At 56.6% G+C, this 18,928-nt stretch overlaps 1 protein-coding gene across 1 annotated transcript in view; it reads right to left on the bottom strand.

The window, feature by feature from the left end:
- The window catches only part of GLIS1 (GLIS family zinc finger 1), a 222,672-nt gene that overhangs the window by 14,447 nt on the left and 189,297 nt on the right, over positions 1 to 18,928 (bottom strand). Inside the window, exons 5-6 of the mRNA XM_029948153.1 lie at positions 6,998 to 7,159; positions 2,348 to 2,458 (exon numbers count right to left, since the gene is read on the bottom strand). Coding sequence (XP_029804013.1) covers positions 2,348 to 2,458; positions 6,998 to 7,159 — 273 coding nt within the window. The remainder of the gene's footprint in view (positions 1 to 2,347; positions 2,459 to 6,997; positions 7,160 to 18,928) is intronic.

Genomic DNA, 18,928 nt, shown 5'->3' with positions numbered 1-18,928 from the left:
TTCCATGTAAATTAAGTTTCTGGCAAAAGAGGACCAAGGCATGTTCTCGCAGACCGCAATGTCGATCGGATTAGGAGCAGCAGGAGAGGAGAATTAAGGAAGAAAAGCATTTCTAATTCTCTCTGAAACGCAGCAGGGCTGCCAAGGAGCTGTCATAATACAAGGGTCGCTTTACCCAGAAAGATACATCATCCCCGATGGCTCCTAATGGATGCTTTTGGTTGGGAAGTTTGCAGATCTGCGGCCCCAGGTCCCCGGGGCTCAGAGCGAGCCAAGCATGGGGCCTGGGAAAACCAGGGCAGGATTCTGGTCCTCGGGCACCACTCTGCTCGGGAGAGAGGCCTCCTTGGAATGGCGCCTGGGCCATTCCCCGTCCCCGCTCAGGCCCTCTAACCTGACATCAGTGGAGAGAGCTCAGGCCCTGGGGACAGGCAGGTCTGGGGTGGGACCCTTGGCTCCGTCATCCCTGCGTTGCACAACCCTGCAGATCTGTAACTCTCTGAGCCTCAGTTTCCATGTCTAAGACAAGGGATTAAAAACTGCCCACCTCCTAGATTGACAGAAAGACTAAATGAGATATGGTGTGTGAAACACCAAGCTCAGTGCTGGGTTCAGGTTTGCCCCTCCCTCACCAGAGTGAATACAGATGTGTTTTCACCAACAAGCTCATGTGCACACTCCGACCGTGTCCCTCCTCTGCTCTTCTGCTTCCAGTAGCTCCCCATTACCTTCAGGATGAAGACCAAAGCCTCAAGGCTGGCTGTGGCCCCGCAATGTCTTCCAGCCAATGCCTGCCTGTCCCAGACCCATCTCTGTACGCCCCCGCCCCACAGGACTGAAGGAGCCTGCTTTCTCCAGGCTCCAGCCTTTCTCTGCTTTATACGCAGCTCTAGCTCAGAAAACAGCACGTGCTCCATAAATCTTGCAGAGCAAATTAATAGGTTCTCCCTGCTCTGTCATCCGCAGTCATGCTGGTGTCCCTGGATTGGTCCTGGTGTTTCCCTTTGCCACCCCCGTCCTCCCTCACACTCCAGTACCCACCACACATGGCCCTGGTGCTCTTCTGGAGATGTGGGATGAAGCCGGAGGTGGGCTCTGCCCCAAGTAGCTGTCCCATCCTCCCGCTGCACTGGGTCCCTCTGGGGCTCACACACTCCTTGTCCAAAACAGAACTCAATGCTCTCTCCTGCAAGCCTGCTTCTTTCTCAGACCCTCTGTCCTGGCGAAGGGGGCCACCCCCGTCCTGCCCCCCAGAGTCTGCTTCTGCTATTCCTCTGCCCTCCCCCTTCTCCCCCTCTCATTCCGCTCTGCCCCAGGCCAGCCCCCACCACCTCTTCTGCTTCCCAACAGTAGCTTCCCTACCTCAGGTTTCCCTCCAACAAGCCCCAACCAATTCTCCATACGGCCCCCAGAGCCATCTTTCAAGGGGACATGTCCCTTCTCTGCTTAAAAATCCCTCGATGGCACCCACTGTCCTCCTCGGCAGAGCTTTGGGCCTGTCATGACTGCTCCCCGCAGGCCTCCTCTCCTTCTTGAGTGGCTGCTCGGCCTCAGACAGGCAAGGTGCCTAGTTTCCAGCTTCAGTCACTCTCGGGGACACTTTCCTTACTGTCTTCGCCTGCCCATTGCTTACTCCTTCAAACTTTAATGACAACATGTACCAACTTCTTTTCTGAGCTTTGACTTTAGACCAAGTACTGTTCTACACCCTTCACATATATTTACTCATCTAATCCTCAGGGCAACCCTCTGAAGCAAGTCCTCTGTTGCCCCCACCTGACAGTTGAGGGATATGAAGAAGAAAGGCACTAAGAGATGTGCCCAAGGCCAGGGGCAGGCTGGCTCCTGTCCCTCCCCCGTGTCATTTCTTCCATGGACTCTCTTGCTCCCACGGCGACAGGCCAAGGCCCCCTTCTCTGTGCCCCTGACTATTCTCTGCATACTTCTATTGTCATCCTTATTATATTATACAGAATTCTCTCTTTATGTCTGTCTCTCCCTGCCAGGTCCCCACTGAAGGTGGGCACCACAGTTTTCCATTTTTGCATCCTCGATGCCTACACAGGACCCGACATCCTATGTTTACTAAATGAGCCATGGTGAGTGGGCAGACAGATGACAGAGAAGCTGGTGGACGGTCTGTGGGTGGATAGATGTCTGGCTGGCTGGAGGTGAGGAGGTGAACTCAAGGGCCAGATGGGAGAAAGATGGTGGACAATGGACAGGGCGTGTGGAGGGGTGAATGCATGTAAGGAGCGGGGGTACCTGGTTTGATGCTGGACAGGCATCAGGGAGGCCAGAGGGGCATCTGCAGAGGTGGGCCTGTCTGGGATGAAGACCGTCTTACCTTCTTACGCACCTGCTGCTCTTTGGCCGAATGGGCCTTCACGTGCTTGCGGAGGGAGCTGGGGTCCGTGTAGCGCTTGGAGCAGCCAGGGATCTGACAGGCATACGGCTTCTGTAACACCAGAGGGGAGGCAGAGGGGTGAGTCAGGGCCATCTGCCAGGCCCAAGGTCATGCTGTGTGACCTGCAATGGCTGCAGGCCTGTCAGGCTGCAGGTTCACACCCTGTCCCTCCCACTGTGTCCCCAGCCAGGAGGGAGCCGACTCTGCCGGCCCTGCCCATGGGCCTCATAGTGAAGGAGGGGTTGTGTCTTCATTCTACCCTCGTGCTGGGACCTCAGATAAGTCGCCTTCCATCTCTGAACCTCACTCTTCTCCCCTGCAGAATGGGGCCAACTGAGTTCTAAGGATTCGCGCAGCTCTGACAGGGGCTCTGAGAAGAGTATACCCTTTGAGCCCACAGCTGCCGAGAAGGTGCGGGGGACAAGGAGTACTGTGAGGTGGCAGCCTTGGAGAGGAGGGGGAGGGGGAGGGGAAGAGAGGGGCCAGCACAGGGCCAGGCTGAGTACGGCAGGGACCCAGGCTGGGAGTGACTAATCACATCTTGCAGTGTGTCCAGAGACCCCAGACTGCTCTCTGGACCAAGAGGAAACCAGGTCCTCATTCTGATGATCACGGGAAGCAGGGGATAGCTGGATCTCCACACAGACCTGGGGAAGCTGGAGGCCTGTGCCCTTTGTGCTCTTCCTCTTAGGGGCCCCAGTGCTCATCTAGAACCAATCTACACCCTTTACGACCTCCCCTGTTCCTGCCTGAGCCTCATGCTGCCCTTCATGCCTCCAATCTCCCCTCCACCACAGCCAGATAGCCTTCCTCACAGACCTGGCCATGCTCTCACCTTTGAAAATCCCTCCATGGCTCCCTTGTGCCCTCAGACACAGCCCATTTCCTGGCACTGAGTGCCCACTGTGACTTGTGAAGTTCTCACCCTCCTCCTGCCCCTGTCCTTGTGAGCCCACCCACCCAGCTCTCTTAGAGTCTTTTTTCTGCCTCTAACTCCCGATCTTCCCAAGGGCACCACTGTGCACCCAGCACTGCTGGCTTTGTTCAGTGGCCTCCATCAGGTGGTGCATTTCCTTGGGGAATGGTCCCTTCTGATTCATCTCAGGTCTCAGGAACTGACCCAGGGAGTCGCTCTAACTGAATTCTGTGCTTTCCCTTAGGGGCTCCTGCTGGGACTTGAAACAATCCATCCCTAAGGTGTCCTTTTTTGAATATACGTAGTGGTTCTTATTTCTCATAGTCCTCTGGCCTCCAGCAACTGCAGGGGACCGGAAGGTGTCTGGGGGATGTGGTGCCTCTCCCATTCGGTACAAGGGACTACTATGTCCCTGTCAGACATGCCCATGTGGAACTGCCCCCCTCCCCCACCCCAGACCTCAGGCCACTCTGTCCTTGCCAGCCTGAGGACAGGCCAGTCCAACTGCAGACCCAGGGACCTCATGGGGAGGGGCAAGCAGAAAGAGACGACCATACCTTGGTGCTGCCACGGACAGTTGCCAGGTTAAAGAAATGGAGGAGGAGAGGAAAAAGAAAGAGACAGCGAAGTGAGAGGCTTGCCGCACTGAAAGGAAGGTATGGGGCAGGAGGGTGGAAGGCACGCCTCAGACGTGCCCTCCCCAGCCGCGTGAGACAGACATGCGCGTACATGCATGCGCACATACATGCGCGTGCGCCCACACACACGTACACAGCACCATGGGCCTGCTCCCACCCCAGCACACACACACGTGCACATTCTCTCGCGTGGGCCCTGCCCTGTCCTGCCCCAGGCCCTGTCCCTGGGGGATGCTGATACAAATCCACACGCTTTTGCCAAAAAGCAAACAAACAGAGCTCCGTGTGTGCAGGCGCGCACGCCTGGAAAGGGCACGAGGCCCATCTCCGTGTTTGTTTTTCCAGGGCCTGACGTGTGGGGAACATTCCTCCAGCCCCGCTCCTCCGCGAACCCTCGGGAAACCCTGCGGCTGTCCCCAGCAGCGGCCAAGCCCCAGGCCTGGGGTCCCTGCTCCGGCTCCGAGGCCTTGTTAGTAACAAGGACACCCGTGATGGTGTAGTAAGGACACAGTGCCACGGCCCACAAAACCCTCCAGGGCTGTGCTCAGCTACTCTCCACTGGGAGCCCCATTCAGCCTCACACCCACTGTAGGAGAAACGCAGATGAGGAAACAGGCTGAAACTTTGTCCCAGATCTCTAAGAGCGTGTCAGTGATGCTCTGTTCGATGGCCTCTTCTCCTCTGGGCAAAGGAGAGATGATCACCCTCAGGCAGTGGCAGTGGGGACTGAAAGCCCCTGCCTGGGGACGTGGCAGGGTTTGGTCAGCATTCAGTCAGTGAGCCAGAGGAGGAGATGGAGGGACTCACATTTGCTGTGCAGACCATGTGTTGGGCTTGTCCTTGAGTCATTTCCGTTGATTCCCCCGTGATGTAGGTGTCTGCGGAAATGAGTTCTAGAGCGGCTAGGGGCATTCCTGGGAGCTCTGAGCCCAGGTGGAGGTCCAGAGTTAAAACCTGGCTGGCTCTCTCTAGTCTGTTCTGCACTTTCCTGCCCATGGGGAGAGTCCCACGTTCTCTGGAGCCAGAGGGGAGCTGGAAACATGACAGTGTCCCTCCTGGAAAACAAGGCCCAGCCTGCACGGGTCTGACCCACCGGCCTCTGGGCTGTGGGTGCTGGGCTTGGCAGCTGTACCTACAGGCCTTCACCAGGACCTTTGGAGAGATGAAGGCCCAAGATAACCCCGTGGGCTCATTCTGGGCCTGACCTGACCTAGTCTTCAGAGCTCTGTTCACATACCAAGTGGGGGCCAGAGGCCTGTTGCTTTGGGCTGGGTCCAGGAAATGCAGCAGGGAGGGACAGAGGGTGGATGTCAGAGTAGGTGACCCTGAGAGGCCTGGAGGAACACTGCTCAGTCTGGGGGTGGGCTGGGCTGAGAGGCCTGGTGCTGAGGGTGCTGCCTTGTGGTCTCTGGGAGACGTAACCAGGGGGTGGGCACAAACTGTGCCCCTCGGGGCTGGGGCGGGGCTGTGTGCCCCAGGGGCTGGGCTTGTGAGAAGGTAATAAAGGCAGGGGCTTGTTAGAAAGTCTTCAACAACGCCTGTGATAGTGCAGCCTGAAAGGGGAGAAGTGGAGAGAAGGGTCGGGTTCACTGGGGACAGGGCTCCTTCCTACCCTGTCCCTTGTACTCAGCTCCACCTCGCCAGGGTGGCTGGCACACTAGCTTTTCCAGCCAGGGCGTCTGGACTCTGCCACTCACCAGCTGTGTGACAGTCCTCGACTTAACAGGAGTCTCTGTCTCCTTGCAAAGGGAGGATAATGGCCCTTACCATGTGGGCTGTTACCAACATTAAACTGGGGGAGAGCCTATGTGATCCTGACTGTGAGGAAAATGTATAGAACATTCTGCCCAGAGCCTGGCCTGCACCCCAAAACATGACATCCCCTTCCCCAACATCTTTTTTTGGGTCTTGGCTTTCCCAGCTTATCCAGGTCCAAATAAAGGGTTTGGATCAGAGGGCTTCCCGCTTTGGCCACTGTTGTTTCGTGGCCTCTAACTTACCCTGGAGGGGTTAGTCGCACTTGTGGGCCCCTGTTTCCTCATCTGTGTGTCTGGTACTAGACAGGCCGGGCCGGATGGCCACTCGGGTCTCCCAGCCCCCGACCAGTAGAGTTCCCCAAACATTTGCCCAAAGAATAGAGCTCAGGTAGGGGCCCAGACGCAGACCCTGGCTGTGAGCTGCCTCCTGCTGACACGGGGGCTGGGGTGGTCCCAGGCTGCACGCACCCCCTCACCCAGGCCCTGTAAGGGGGTGCGCAGCCCAGCTCAGGGCCAGCTCCACCACTTCCCAGCGGGCGCCAAACCTTCTGGAGCCCTGCTTCCCAATCTGTCAAATGGATTAGTGACCCTCCCTGACGATGTTCTAGAAAGTGCTCTGTTAGCCTCTGAGGTCTGTCTGCACAGAGAAAACAGGGAGACTGACGCGCAGAAAGCTGCAGGCCCAAACAAGGGAAAGGGGGTGGATGTATAGGCATGTGGGGCCCAGAATTAAGAGTCTCAGGGCTTGCTCACCTCAACCCCTCGCCTACCACGCTCAGGGGGTAAAGAACAGCCCTGGAGAGGTCTTGCCTGTCTCCACGGAGGGCGTGGGGTGGAAGGCAGGGAAGGCCTGCTCTGGGACTGGCTGACAGGCCCAGGGAGACGATGCAGGATGGGGAGCCTACTCTCTCCACGGGGACCTGCCTGGCCATTGGTGCCTGGCCCAGTATCCACAGGCTAAAGCAGTGGCTCTCAGCTCGGGGAGAGTCTACTTCCTCCTCCCCGGGATACCTGGCAATGTTGAGAGACATTTGTTACAACTGGGAGATAGAAAACTGCTCCTATCTATCTAGTGGCTCGATGCCAGGGACACTGCTAAATGTCCTATAACGACAGGACTTCCCTCTCCCTGCACGCAGGCATCCTGCCCAGAATGCCCAGCGCTCGGGACGAAGGCAGGCTCTCCGCGTGGACCCTGGCTGCTACCGTGCATCAGACAAGGGAGGGAGTGTGCACACCTCCCACAGCCCTTCCCCTCGGCTTCCGTCCTTGGGCCTACCGTGTCGAGGTGGGTGCGCTGGTGCTTGGCACGGTCGCTGGAGTTGCTGAAGGCCTTCTGGCAGCCTGGGTGCTGGCACAGGTACGGTTTCTCCCCTGTGTGGCTCCGCAGGTGGATCTTGAGGTTCTCCAGCCGCGAAAAGGCCTTGCTGCAGCCTTCGAACTGTGGGAGAGGCTGGTGAGGGGCGCTCTGCAGCCCGGGGAGGACCCACTACTCTGCCTGGAAATGGCCCCCAGTCTCCTCTGCCCCCCCCAGTCCTGCCTGAGGTCTCCAGGCACCCTGTTTCAGCTCCCCATGCAGTGATTAGGACCCAGACTTTATCTGGGAAGCCCTGGTGAAAAAGTACTCTGCTGGCTTAGAAATGGCTCCCAGTGCTAGAGAAGGAAGTGGTCTTTCCTTTTTTTTTTTTTAATTTTTTGTTTTATTTATTTTTGATACAGAGAGAGAGACAGAGCATGAGAGGGGGAGGAGCAGAGAGAGAAGGGGCACAGAACCAGAAGCAGGCTCCAGGCTCTGAGCTAGCTGTCAGCACAGAGCCTGATGCAGGGCTCGAACCCACGAACATGAGATCTGACCTGAGCAGAAGTCGGAGGCTTAACCAGCTGAACCACCCAGGCGCCCCGGAAGTGGTCTTTCCAGCTCTGGATCTGGAAGGATCCGGGTGGCATGTGGAAAGGACATGCTGCTGTTGGCAGCACAGCCCTGAATGGACAGACAGGACAGCAGGTGCAGACAACCTCATTTGGAACCTAAGGCCTGGATTTGAGTGGGGCTCTGTCCCAGTGAGGCTTGGGGCAGTGCCCTTGGCCTCCCTGTCCTTTATTTCTTTGCTTACAAACTTGAGACCATGTGGCCACCACCTAGGGCTGATATGAGGGCCTCAAGCTGGGGGAACGATGACTGTCAAAGGGCTTTGTCCACCTGGAGCACGGCGTGGGTGCTGACTGCCGTCAGAATAACAACCACGTGCGTAAACCCGAGGTCTCTGACTTACCATCCAGTGCCCACCATGTACCAGGCCCCGTGCCGGGCAGTGGGCATACAGTGGGTACAGCACAGATATGGGGAGGCCCCTGGCCGGGGTCGGTGGACAGCAACAAACGCACCACCTCCTCCTGTGGCCCAGGCCACCTCGTCCCTGTCCCATAGGCTCTGCCCACCTCCCGTCTCTCCCGCTAGAGTCCTCTAACTGCTCACTCCTCCCACACTCCTCCCCACACGACCACCCGAGGCAGTCTCTGACTTACTAACAGGACCCTGCTCTCCTAAAGCCCTGAGGCGCCTGGGTGGCTCAGTCGGTTAATCTTCCGACTTCAGCTCAGATCATGATCTCACAGTTCCTGGGTTGGAGCCCCGAGACAGGCTCTGCACTGACAGCTCAGAGCCTGGAGCCTGTTTCTGATTCAGTCTCCCTCTCTCTGCCCCTCCCCCGCTCACGCTCTGTCTCTCAAAAATAAATAAACATTAAAAAAAAATGTAAAGCCCTGCACCCTCCACACCTTCCTGCCCCTCCCGACTCCCACCAGCACCCTCGCAATGGCAGGAGCCCACCTGGCAATCTCAAGCCTTTGTTCACACAAGTTGCTCAGCAAGGGACGTCCTCTCTCTTATAACCATCTATCCGGTCTCCACTCAGCCTTCAGAGTCCAGCTCAAATGCTGCCCCGTGGCACATTCCCTGGTCCCCTCCCCTGACTGGCCGCTCCCTCCTGCTTCTCCTCACTGTCTGGGGGCCCCAGCCAGGCCACTGTTCGTGAGGTGGACCCCACGGGGTGGGAAGAGGAACTGACACGCACCCAAATCTGCTCTGTCCACCCCCTTGTGGTGCAGGTGTTGAGCCACACAATCATCCTCAAGTGTGAGGCCTCAACGTCCCCGCCTCCAAGACAGAGACTTCCTCTGGTGACCACAGGGCTGTGACTCGGCAAAGACAGCATGCAGGCCATGTGTGATGCCAAAGCCCAGGGGTCTCTGCTATGCCCACTGCCTTCCTGGGGCAGGTGGGCAGGGGGAGGTGACCCTTGAGGAGGATGAGAGCAGAGGAACCAGCTCCTTCGCCCAAACCATTAGTTTCATCCCCCAGCTCAGGACAGACACAAGGACGGAGACTCAAGAGACAATGAGTCTTCCCTTCACGTCTCTCCCTTGAAGGCCTGGTCCCAACGGCAGGCCACGCTCTGCTGGGGCTCATCCAAGGCAGGACGCCTGCGGCTGAGTTTTAAAGCCTGTCCCGCCCCCTACTCCCAGATGGTGTGCCTTTTCCAGCATCAGCACCAGGAGGAAATCCTGTTGGGAGTAAATAGGCCACAAGCTACCCCCTTCCTCCCTTGCAATGGCCCCACGCCATGTGCACCCCAAAACGAGGCAGAGGAGCCATGACTGGAAAGCGGACTGCCTCTTGGCCCCCAGCTGGTCCCTTTGTTCCTCCTCTGGCCCACGCCGGAAGGGTGGACATCTGAGACAGAGGGGCAGTGACTCCTAATGCGCTGTGTGCTTCTTCTGACTGTGGGGGAGTCCACCAGACTCCGGAGACCGGTGTCTCATCTTCTCCCCACTGGCCAGCCTCCGTCTCGGCAGCGTTGTTTTGTTCAGGCTGTACCCCTCCTGGGACACCTTCTCTTCCAACTTGCTGACAATTTAATTCATACATTTTTCAAAAGCCAGGGATCTGCAGGTTGGTGTTCATGGCCTTCCACCAAAGCCCTGATGCCTCTCCTGTCTGCACACCCATGCCCCCTCCTTTGCGTGCACTGCCAGAGCTGCATGGGAGTGTGATTCTTAATGTGTCAGGAATTCTCATGCCCCTGGGCCTTTGCTTGAGCTGTCCCCTGGGCCTGGAATGACTTTCCCTCCTTCACTCATCTTGCAGACGTCTACTAGCTAGCGGTGCTCAAGCACCACCTCCTCTGAGAAGCTTCCCAACCTCCGCGCCCCTCCTTGGTCACACCCTGAGTTTTGGGGTTAGAAGATTTTTGCTGCACCCCACTTCTTGCCATGCCTCTGGGCTGAGGGCTTGGGAGTTCCTTGAGGCAGGGCTGGCACCTCACTCATGAGACAAAGGGTGGGCTAGAAACCCGATCCAATGGGAGCAAGGACAGAAATTCCCAGCTCGGGGATGTATGTGCCCTGGTGAGTGCATCCTCTTGCCTCCAGTGTTCATGGAAGTACCCGGATACCTGTGCCCTATGTCTGTGTCACGCCCGTGTAGACTGGCCCAGCCCTGTCCTACCCCCACACCCCCAGGACCTCCCAGGGCTGAGTCACAGGCTGGGGTACAGCAAGCAGCTGTCAGCCCATCCCCTGAGGTAGAACCAGAGGTAGTAGCAGTAGGTGGAGAGGGGGTGCTGCCCCCTCAGGACTGTTCTGGGTGAGGGTGCTGCAGGTACCACTGCAGAATAACGCCCCCACCGGGCCAGCGCCCAGACATGCCAGGGGCTTCGAGGCTGGAGGAGCTCTGCCTCCAGCTGCTAGGTTCACGGGTCCTCCTCATCCAAGCACCACACAGATGGCCCACAGAGGCAGAGCGAAGAGGAGGGCACACTCCTGGGTTCACACCTACATGCACCCTCTCTGCCGGGCCCAGGGTGATCACCAGGGTGACCTTGCATCCCTCCATGGCCCTTGGGGCAAGTATTCCTCTCCTGCTGCCAGGAGCTGGGGCTCAGGGGGCCAGCACCACAGTCACTGACACCGCTCTGGCTTGTGCCCTGGCTGCTCGACTCCCTGAGTGCTCTGAGAGGAGTTTCTCCAAGCCTTCAAGCCTCAGTTTCCTCATCTACAAAACTAGGTGAGTCCTTCCAACCATGGAAGATGGCTGTGAGGATGAAATGAAAGAGTGCAAGATTAAGTGTTCATCTCAGCACCAAGTACCCACCTGCTGTTGTCACTGCTGCTCCCATTCAAGATCACCAAGCAGGTAAGCAATGGGGTGGCATCTCCCAGGCCTGCCCCTCTGTAGAGTGTGTGGCATGGTAGGCTCCGACATCTCCCCACATCCAGTTTCCCCTTCTCACTCCTTCACCCCTTACCTTGCCTCCCATCCTCCTCCTTCGGCCTGGCAGCTGGACTAACCATCCCGTCACACCCCGTGCTTTCAAACCCCTTGGCTCAGGTGCAGGGGGTGCGGTCAGCCTGGGCTTGGGGCCTGGAGCAGCATGAGGACTGCGGAACCGGACAGGGGCTGGAAGGGCAGGGGCCCAGGGCTGTCCTGGTTCCACTTCTGCATGAGCAGGCATCCCAAACAGGTCTCTCTACCCTAGAGATCCAGGATCTGGAATCCTAAAGCTGGGGTCTGCCCATCTGAGTTTCCTATGAGCCCCCCACTGCTGCCTTGCAGCCAGAAGCCTCACAGACAGCCCCTACGGCCCCTCCCACTCTATGAGTCTCTTTCTACTCTGCAAATTTAAGTGGGTCACCTCCACTCAACACTCTAGGGCTCATCATGCCTTCTGACAGCCCGTCAATCCCCTTAGCATTGGAGGCCTTCGAGGGTCTGATGTGGCACAGACTGGGTGCTTTCCAGACTTGGAAAGCAGAAAGCGCAGCAAGTCAGCACACTCTCTGTGCCTCAGTTTCTTTCTCTGTAAAATAAAGACATAAACGAGCTCACAGAGTGTGTGTGAGGGCAAGGCAATGTGCATATGTGCGTGACACATAGGACGTACTCTGTAAATGTCATCACTATTACTGTGGTGGTGATTGTTCCCATCCTGCCCTAAGAAGAGACACCAGTGAAGGTCAGGTTTTACCATGTCAACCCCATGCAGCGCCCTTTGGGTGCCAGAGACAGCCTCTAATGAGAGCGAGGCAGCCTTTCGGGGTGGGGATGGCCCGATGGGGCCACCTCCACTGGCAGTGTGGGGGCTCCATGTCAAGGTACATAACCCTGCAGAGCAGACCTCCTGGGGTACCCGCCCCCCATCCTGCTGCAAGGGGGCCCGGGGGAACAGTTCCTACGGTAGCAGAAGGGCCAAGCCACAGCCAGAACTGCCCTCTCTTGTAGAATGAAGCGACTTCTCAATCTTCAATCGCAGGTTAGCAGGTCAGACAAACCCGACTCTCCCCCATCCGCCTGTCCCCCACGGTATCACACATCCTCACTGCTGGTGCCCTGTCACTTGTCATGCACCTGCTCAGGCTTCCACCTACTCACTTCTGGAATTCACTCTCATCCCCTCATCTTTCTGCACATTGATTCATATCCTTGGCCTCACACAGCTGCCCCTGTGTGCCTGGTGGTGTGCTGGGAGCTGGGACTTTAGGGCAAAAAGACCACAAAAGACCCACAAGTCCAAACTGAAGAGGATGTATGCAGCCCCAAAGAGGGGCTGATCTCAGGGGGCTTCTAGCTGGGAAAGGCTGGGGGTCACTAAAGTCTTCTTGGAGGAGGTGTGACCTGACGCCTAGGGAGGGTGTGGACAAACAGGGTAGGAAGCACAGGGAGACTGGGAGGGCTGGTGAATGTTCAGGAGATGAAGGCATGTGGGGAAGGAGAGGTGGAAGTAGGAATGGGAATTTGGGGGCTCCCTTCATTCCAACCCATGCAGTGGTGATCCATTCTACAGCAGGCGAGTTTAGGGATTTTTCGATCCCACAAGATACCATAGAAACTGCGCTCATCCATGTGACCCAGCAAATGGGGTGGCACAAGGCTATTCACTTGGGCGACTCTGGTGCCGCTTCTGCTGGTTAGACTCACCGGATCCGTACCTCTCACCTTCCACCTAGATGCCTGAGCCAGGAACCTGTTCCCTCCTCCCTGGCCCCTGTATCTGATCAGCCACCAAGCCAGGGACATGCCATCTCTTAAACATCTTTCACGTGCACCCCCTTCTCCTCTTTGCTGCCCTGCTGCCCTGGTCCACACCCCCAGCATTTCTCACCCAGGTGACTGTCACCATCCTGCGTCCTGTCCCTCCTCTCTCAACTCATTCCCACAGGATATCTGGTATCTAGAACAAAAACTGAAGCCTACAGGTCTGTCCCGGACCCTCCCTGCTTAAACCCTGCCTGGCAAGTACAGATCCTCACCGCGGCATCCTGGCTGGTGTGATCTGGGCCCTGGTGATGGCTGGGAGGTGCCTGCCCACTCCAACTCCCACCCCCAAGCCAGTGTGTTCCAGTATCAGAGCGACCTAGATGTAGGTCTACACTTCTCAGATGGATGACCTTGGGCAAGTTCATTTCACTTGCTGGACCCCAGTTTTTTCATCCATAAATGAGGGCATCAATGGGGCACACCTGGGCACACAGGAGGTGGGTGGTCTCTGGGAACCATTCCGTCTTATTCAGGGTGAATCTGAAATACACCGGCTCAAATAACCAAACACACAACACATTTATCTGGCCAGAAACAAAGGCTCACACACCATGGGCAACAGAGAAGGTAGTTACTGTGGACAGAAGGTACAAAGAGAGGGAGAAGGTACAGAAAGGACAGAGGCACCTGGGTGGCTCAGTCAGTTAAGCATCTGACTTTGGCTCAGGTCATGATCTCAAAGCTCATGAGTTCCAGCCCCACATTGGGCTCTGTGCTAACAGCTCAGAGCCTGGAGCCTGTGTTCGGATTCTGTGTCTCCCTCTCTCTATCTCTCCCCTGCTCGTGCTCTCTCTCTGTCTCTCAAAAATAAATAAAAAATTTTGAAAAGAGAAACAGAAAGCACATCTGTCTAGAAAAATGTAAGAAATTGATGTTAGATATTTCTTATTTACTTTAAAATGCATAAATGTAAAATATATCATAAGACGAAACAAGTGAATGCAGAATGATGTAAGTGACTGGGTGCTGCCCTCTCAGAGGCCTACCAAGGGCTGCCTGCTCTGTGCGTGTCTCACGTGCTGTGTCATTTAATCATGACAACATAGCTCCTTAACCCCACTGTGCAGATGAGGAAACTGAGGCTCGGGATGGTGACACCACTGGCTCAACTCACAGTTGGTAACTGGCAGAGCTGGGACCTGATCTCGATGGCTGATGTGTCAGTCTGTCCCTATGTGTCCTTCAACACTCTGGCCGTTGTCTCAGGACCCCTACATAAAGCACCAAAAACGGGGTTGCACTCAGCAGCTATTACTAGGATTTCCAACTGGGCCCACATCCTGGGCTCCGTTCCCAGGCAAAGGCAGGCCCAGCCCAGGATGCAGAGCCAATGCTGGAAGAGGAGGATGCCCTCCAAGAGAGGAGATGCCACCGCACAAAAAGGAGAAAGAAGGCGGCACAGCAGAGAAGAAAGAGCCCCGGCTGATGCACAGAGCACGGAGTCTTGAAAGGCCCAGTTTCCACATGTGGGGCGTGTTACAAGAGAAGATTAAAATAACGGGGGAAAATACCCCAGGAACCGTGAAGCCCTAGACCATCTGGAGTTTTATAGTAACAGGCAGGGGAAAATCAGAACCTAATTGAAAAAAGTCCACTGCAATCCATTACCACTGCGTGCAGCTCACAGAACGAAGGGCAGGAGATGAAAGACAGTGGGGCCATCCCAGGAGCCGGGGAGGCTGGGCCAAAGGACCCCTTTAAGTTCTGGTTGGGGGAGGGGGAGGGCACTGGGTCAGCTGTCAGGAACTGCAGGCCTGGGCTCACCCCACTCAGCCATCTACCCTCTCTGAGCCTCACCCTCCTCTCCTCTGTAGAATGGCTAGGCTAGATCACTGGTGGGAGCCCCCAGCATGGTAGCAGACACACCGCTGGTGCTGAGCATGACTGTGCTCTCCCGCTGGCCCCCCGGGAAGGAGCGAGGGCATCACCTCACATGTGAGGTGTGGGGCAACACGCTGCACGCCAAGGACCACAAGGTAATGCAGACAAAGCTTTGTTCCCAGGGCTCCACCACCGACAGTCATGAACTTGGGCAAGCCGTGTCCCATCTCTGCTCCCATTTTTCTCCTCTCTAAAATGGGACTGCCACTAACAGCTGTTGGAACTGCCACACAGTGGGTGTCTAATGAATGTCAAGTTTCCTCCTTGTGGCTGTTGTGGCCCAAAGAAGGGAGAGGGCCTGGTTTCTCATGCTCTGGCTAAGAATCTGGATGCAAAGGGCGAGGAGGGAGTTTTGGGGAAACAGGGCATAGGTGGGGGCAGGGGAGGAAATGCCTCCAGTTTTGGCATTTGTCAGTGACTTGCTTCTAAACAAACACATTTCTGGTTTAAGGGTAAAATATATTGGGTTACAACAGTCTGGCAGGCCATTCGGGGATCAACTTCTCATTTTTGTGCAAACTTTTAACTTACTTTATAACAATGATTTGGATGTCCGGTGCCAGATCCTTCTCCAAGATGACAAATAATTCTGTGTTTGGCCAGCTTGAAAGGCCAGCCAGCCGGGAGCTGAGGTCCACTCCTCACTCCCGCACCCTTGCAGGGGACTCTGGCCCCGAGGTTATTGTCCTATGAGCCCCTGTGGGGTTTCAGTGCAAGTCTCTTTGGGCCTGTGGTTTGCCAGTCCTCAGGGGGTCCAGGCAAGAAGGGGAGGACCAGATAGGGAGGAAGCCCTGGGAGTGGAGGCTGGAGGGCACCGGCTTGGATTCTGTGCTCTGAGCCAGCGAGGGTCTGGTCTAGGTCTGGGCACGCAGTGGCGTCTGAATAAACGAAGGAGTGGGCAGATGTGTGCAGGAGGGCGACCATGACCCTCACGGCAACTATCACATTCACTCTGTACCCGGGACTGGGCCAAACTCTTCCTAACTACGATCTCCTTTGTCCTGTTAGGATGGTATACTGACACTCTCTCATTATACAGGCAGAAACAAAGGCCCAGAGAATTTAGGGGCCAGATTCCCAGAGCCCATGAAGCATGGAGCCTGGGTTAGCGTCTAGCACCTGAGCTCTGTGCCTAGGCCACACTAGTGTCTTGGACAGCCATGACTGAGATCTGAGGCCAGGGTGGGGTCTCTTCCCAACTGCTCAGCTCTCTGTGCTTTCACGAGCATCCAGAGAGGCAGCGGGCCGGGTGGGGGGTGGGAGGCTGTGGCACACCAAAGGCAAGGGGAGACTGGGCCAGCGTAACCACGGCTCTCCATATTTCCAAGGCGGGGTGAGGGCTGCAGACCCCTTGTCTTTCCTCCCCAGGACTGCACTGGAGGCTCCTGGCTGGGATCCTCTCCAGCAGAAAGTCTCTGGTCCAGAAGCAGGTTCTTATTCCCAGCTAGCAAGGGCCAAGAGGGCTAGGCCACCCCTCCAAGGGTATATGAAGCCCCCAAATTAGAAGAAGCAAAGGGACTCAGAGTCTGCTTGCATAGACAGGTGGGATCTGGGGGAGCTCCTGGTACCAAGAGGAGGCTAGATGTCACTGGAGATGCAAAAAGAGGCCCTGCAAGGGGCCGGGGTCCAGCAGAAGAGATTGCATGGAATGGGTGACACGTACACGCACTGAGCCCTCAGCCACAGACCTGGAGACACACACACACACACACACACACACACACACACACACACACACTGCCTGATACCTCCCCTTCCCACCGAGCCCCAGGTCAAAGACACAGAACCCCAGGACACCAGAGGCCAGCATATACACACTCACAGGTATACCCAAGGACCGAGCCCCAGGCCCCACCGCAGGCTCAAACATACAAACAAACCCATGTTTGCGCCTGTGGTGGGGCCTGGGGCTTGGTCCTTGGGTACATACTGACAGGACAACCCCACTAAGAGCACAGCACATGCAAGAACTGGCCCAGACCTCAGCACAGGACAGCCTCATAGGGGTCTGTGTGCACAGGGAGCAGACACTCACCCAGAGACAAATTCCAGAAAGTCTTCCAAGAGGTTGGTGGATAAAGACATGCCCTCACAGCATCTCAACACCCAACCCGGTCAGACCTGTGGACACTTCCACTCCCACACACCTCTCTCCATGGCTCCAGGCAGCCCTCAGGGGCCTACTGTACCTCCCGACTTCCCCATGGCAGCTGGCTGGGCTGGCTGGGCTTTGGGGAGGGCACGCATGGCCTTGCAGAACCCCAAGACAAGGCCAAGAACACTCTCTGGCTGTGCTGACCTCTAGCCCCATGCTCCCTTCTCCTCCCCATGCTCAGCCACAAGCCACACCTTCCGGCCTCCAGGCCTTTGCCAAGGCAGTGTCCTCTGCTCACAAGGTCTATCTATTTGCCTCCCTGTCTTCTAAGGCTTGGTTCAAGGCTCACACCCACTCCTCTTCCCAGTCTTTCCCTAACACTCCCTGTTTCTGCCCTTCTCTGAGCCCCTGGGACTGAGCTCTGCCTGGCCGCCATCTTGGTGCTGAGGCCAGGACTGCTCACCTGTCTCTGCTCACCCTTGGTGTAGACACGCACACGTCCTGGGCCCTTGCCTGCTGCTGGGCCTGGCCTCTAGGGACTCGCCCCAGGGGGGAGGCAGGCAGGCACAGGCCAGAGAGCTACATGGCAGCTGACCCCATCTCTACAGCCAACCGCAGAACTGAAGTGCCCAGTCCCCTTGGCTGAGGGGATACCTTTGTAGAAGGCTGCAGTGTCTGAGTGGAAGAACTGCCCGGAGGCTGGCAAGGGCTGCTTCGGGAGAAGGAGGGAAAGGGACCACGATGAATAAAAGGATCCTATCCAGCCATCAGCTCCAAACCCCACCCCCTCGCCCCAAACAAGCTCACACCCTATGCTGGGCGGGATATTTCCCCATCACCAGTACGGCTGGGGCTCAGGTGCGGTTCCTCCTCCTGCTGGCCCCTGTGAGGCTCAGTGTTCCCACTGCAAAATGGGGTGATGCTCCTGGCCTCAGAGGCCCATAATGGACATCAGAATGCCATGCCCTTGGTACTGAATACAGGACATGTGCTTAGTAATGTTAGTCCCCTTTGTGGCTCCTCTCCTGAAGTCCGAACAGAAAGAGCAGGGACGGGTCCATATGTGAAGACATCAGGGTCTGCAGACCCGAGGCCAGCTCTGGCTCTGTCACAGGTTGCTAAGTAACGTAGACCAGTCGCTTGCCTTCCCTGGGCCTCATCATCCCAAGGCTGCCTGCCCAGGACGGGCGGGGCAGTAGGTGTGAATGCGCACCAGGGTCATACAGGTGGCAGCAGTATAAATCTGTCCTAGGACTGTGGAGGGAGGAAAGAGACCCCAAAGAGCCCATCCATCTCCTGAAAGAAAACCTCACATAAAGTCACTGGCAATTATTATAAATGTACAACATGCGAAGTTCCCATCTAAGGTCATGTGGGTGAATGCCCAGTGCGCACCTGGGATTTAGATTGTCCAAGGATATCCTAGGAGGCTCTGGGCCCCCACCTTGAGGGGACAGTGTTCAGACCCAGACTTGTGAGGGGCAGGGGCAGGGCTGGACCAGACTCTGTCTGGGTTGCTCTGGGGGCAGCAGGGGCCATGGAGGTCAGTGGAGGAGTCACAGAGGCTTTGCTCAGCATTAGGAGGAACCCTAACACTGGGGGAGGAGGTGAGTGGCCTGTTCCCCATGTTCAGGAACAAAACCAGGCAACTCTGTGTTCATCAGGCCTGTTTGGACAGTGCAAGATGGCCTCCCAGGCTACCAGCTCTAACCTGGGCTGGACCTGCATCTGAGGCCCAGCAGTATAAACAGGCCAGGCTGACCCCCCTCCCTCAGCACTACATCCACACCCCTCATCTAGCCACCTGTCATGGATCATTTCAGGGGTACCAAGGTGGGCTGACCCTGTGCAGGTGGTGTAGGGCCACACCCTGAACAAGGCCAAGTGGGCCCACGTCACATCCTCCTGCCATGGTGGGTTCTTAGTGATGGAGGATGGAAGGAGAGGTGACAGTCTCACACTGTGTACTTGAGCTACTGAAGGAAGGTCACTTACACTTAGGAACAAGGTACCCAAACAAAAACCCCAAATGAAACCCAAGCCATAGGAGATGAGAGGTCAAGAAGAGACCCAGCAAACCTTTTTGGTGGCCGAGTGCCTCGGTCTGCAGAACGCTTCTTTTCCTTGGCCCCACCAGC

Source organism: Suricata suricatta, chromosome 8, assembly GCF_006229205.1.
Source record: "Suricata suricatta isolate VVHF042 chromosome 8, meerkat_22Aug2017_6uvM2_HiC, whole genome shotgun sequence".
Classification (NCBI taxonomy): Eukaryota; Metazoa; Chordata; class Mammalia; order Carnivora; family Herpestidae; genus Suricata; species Suricata suricatta.
Note: the sequence above shows the minus strand (reverse complement) of the source record. Positions and strands in the feature narration are given on the sequence as shown.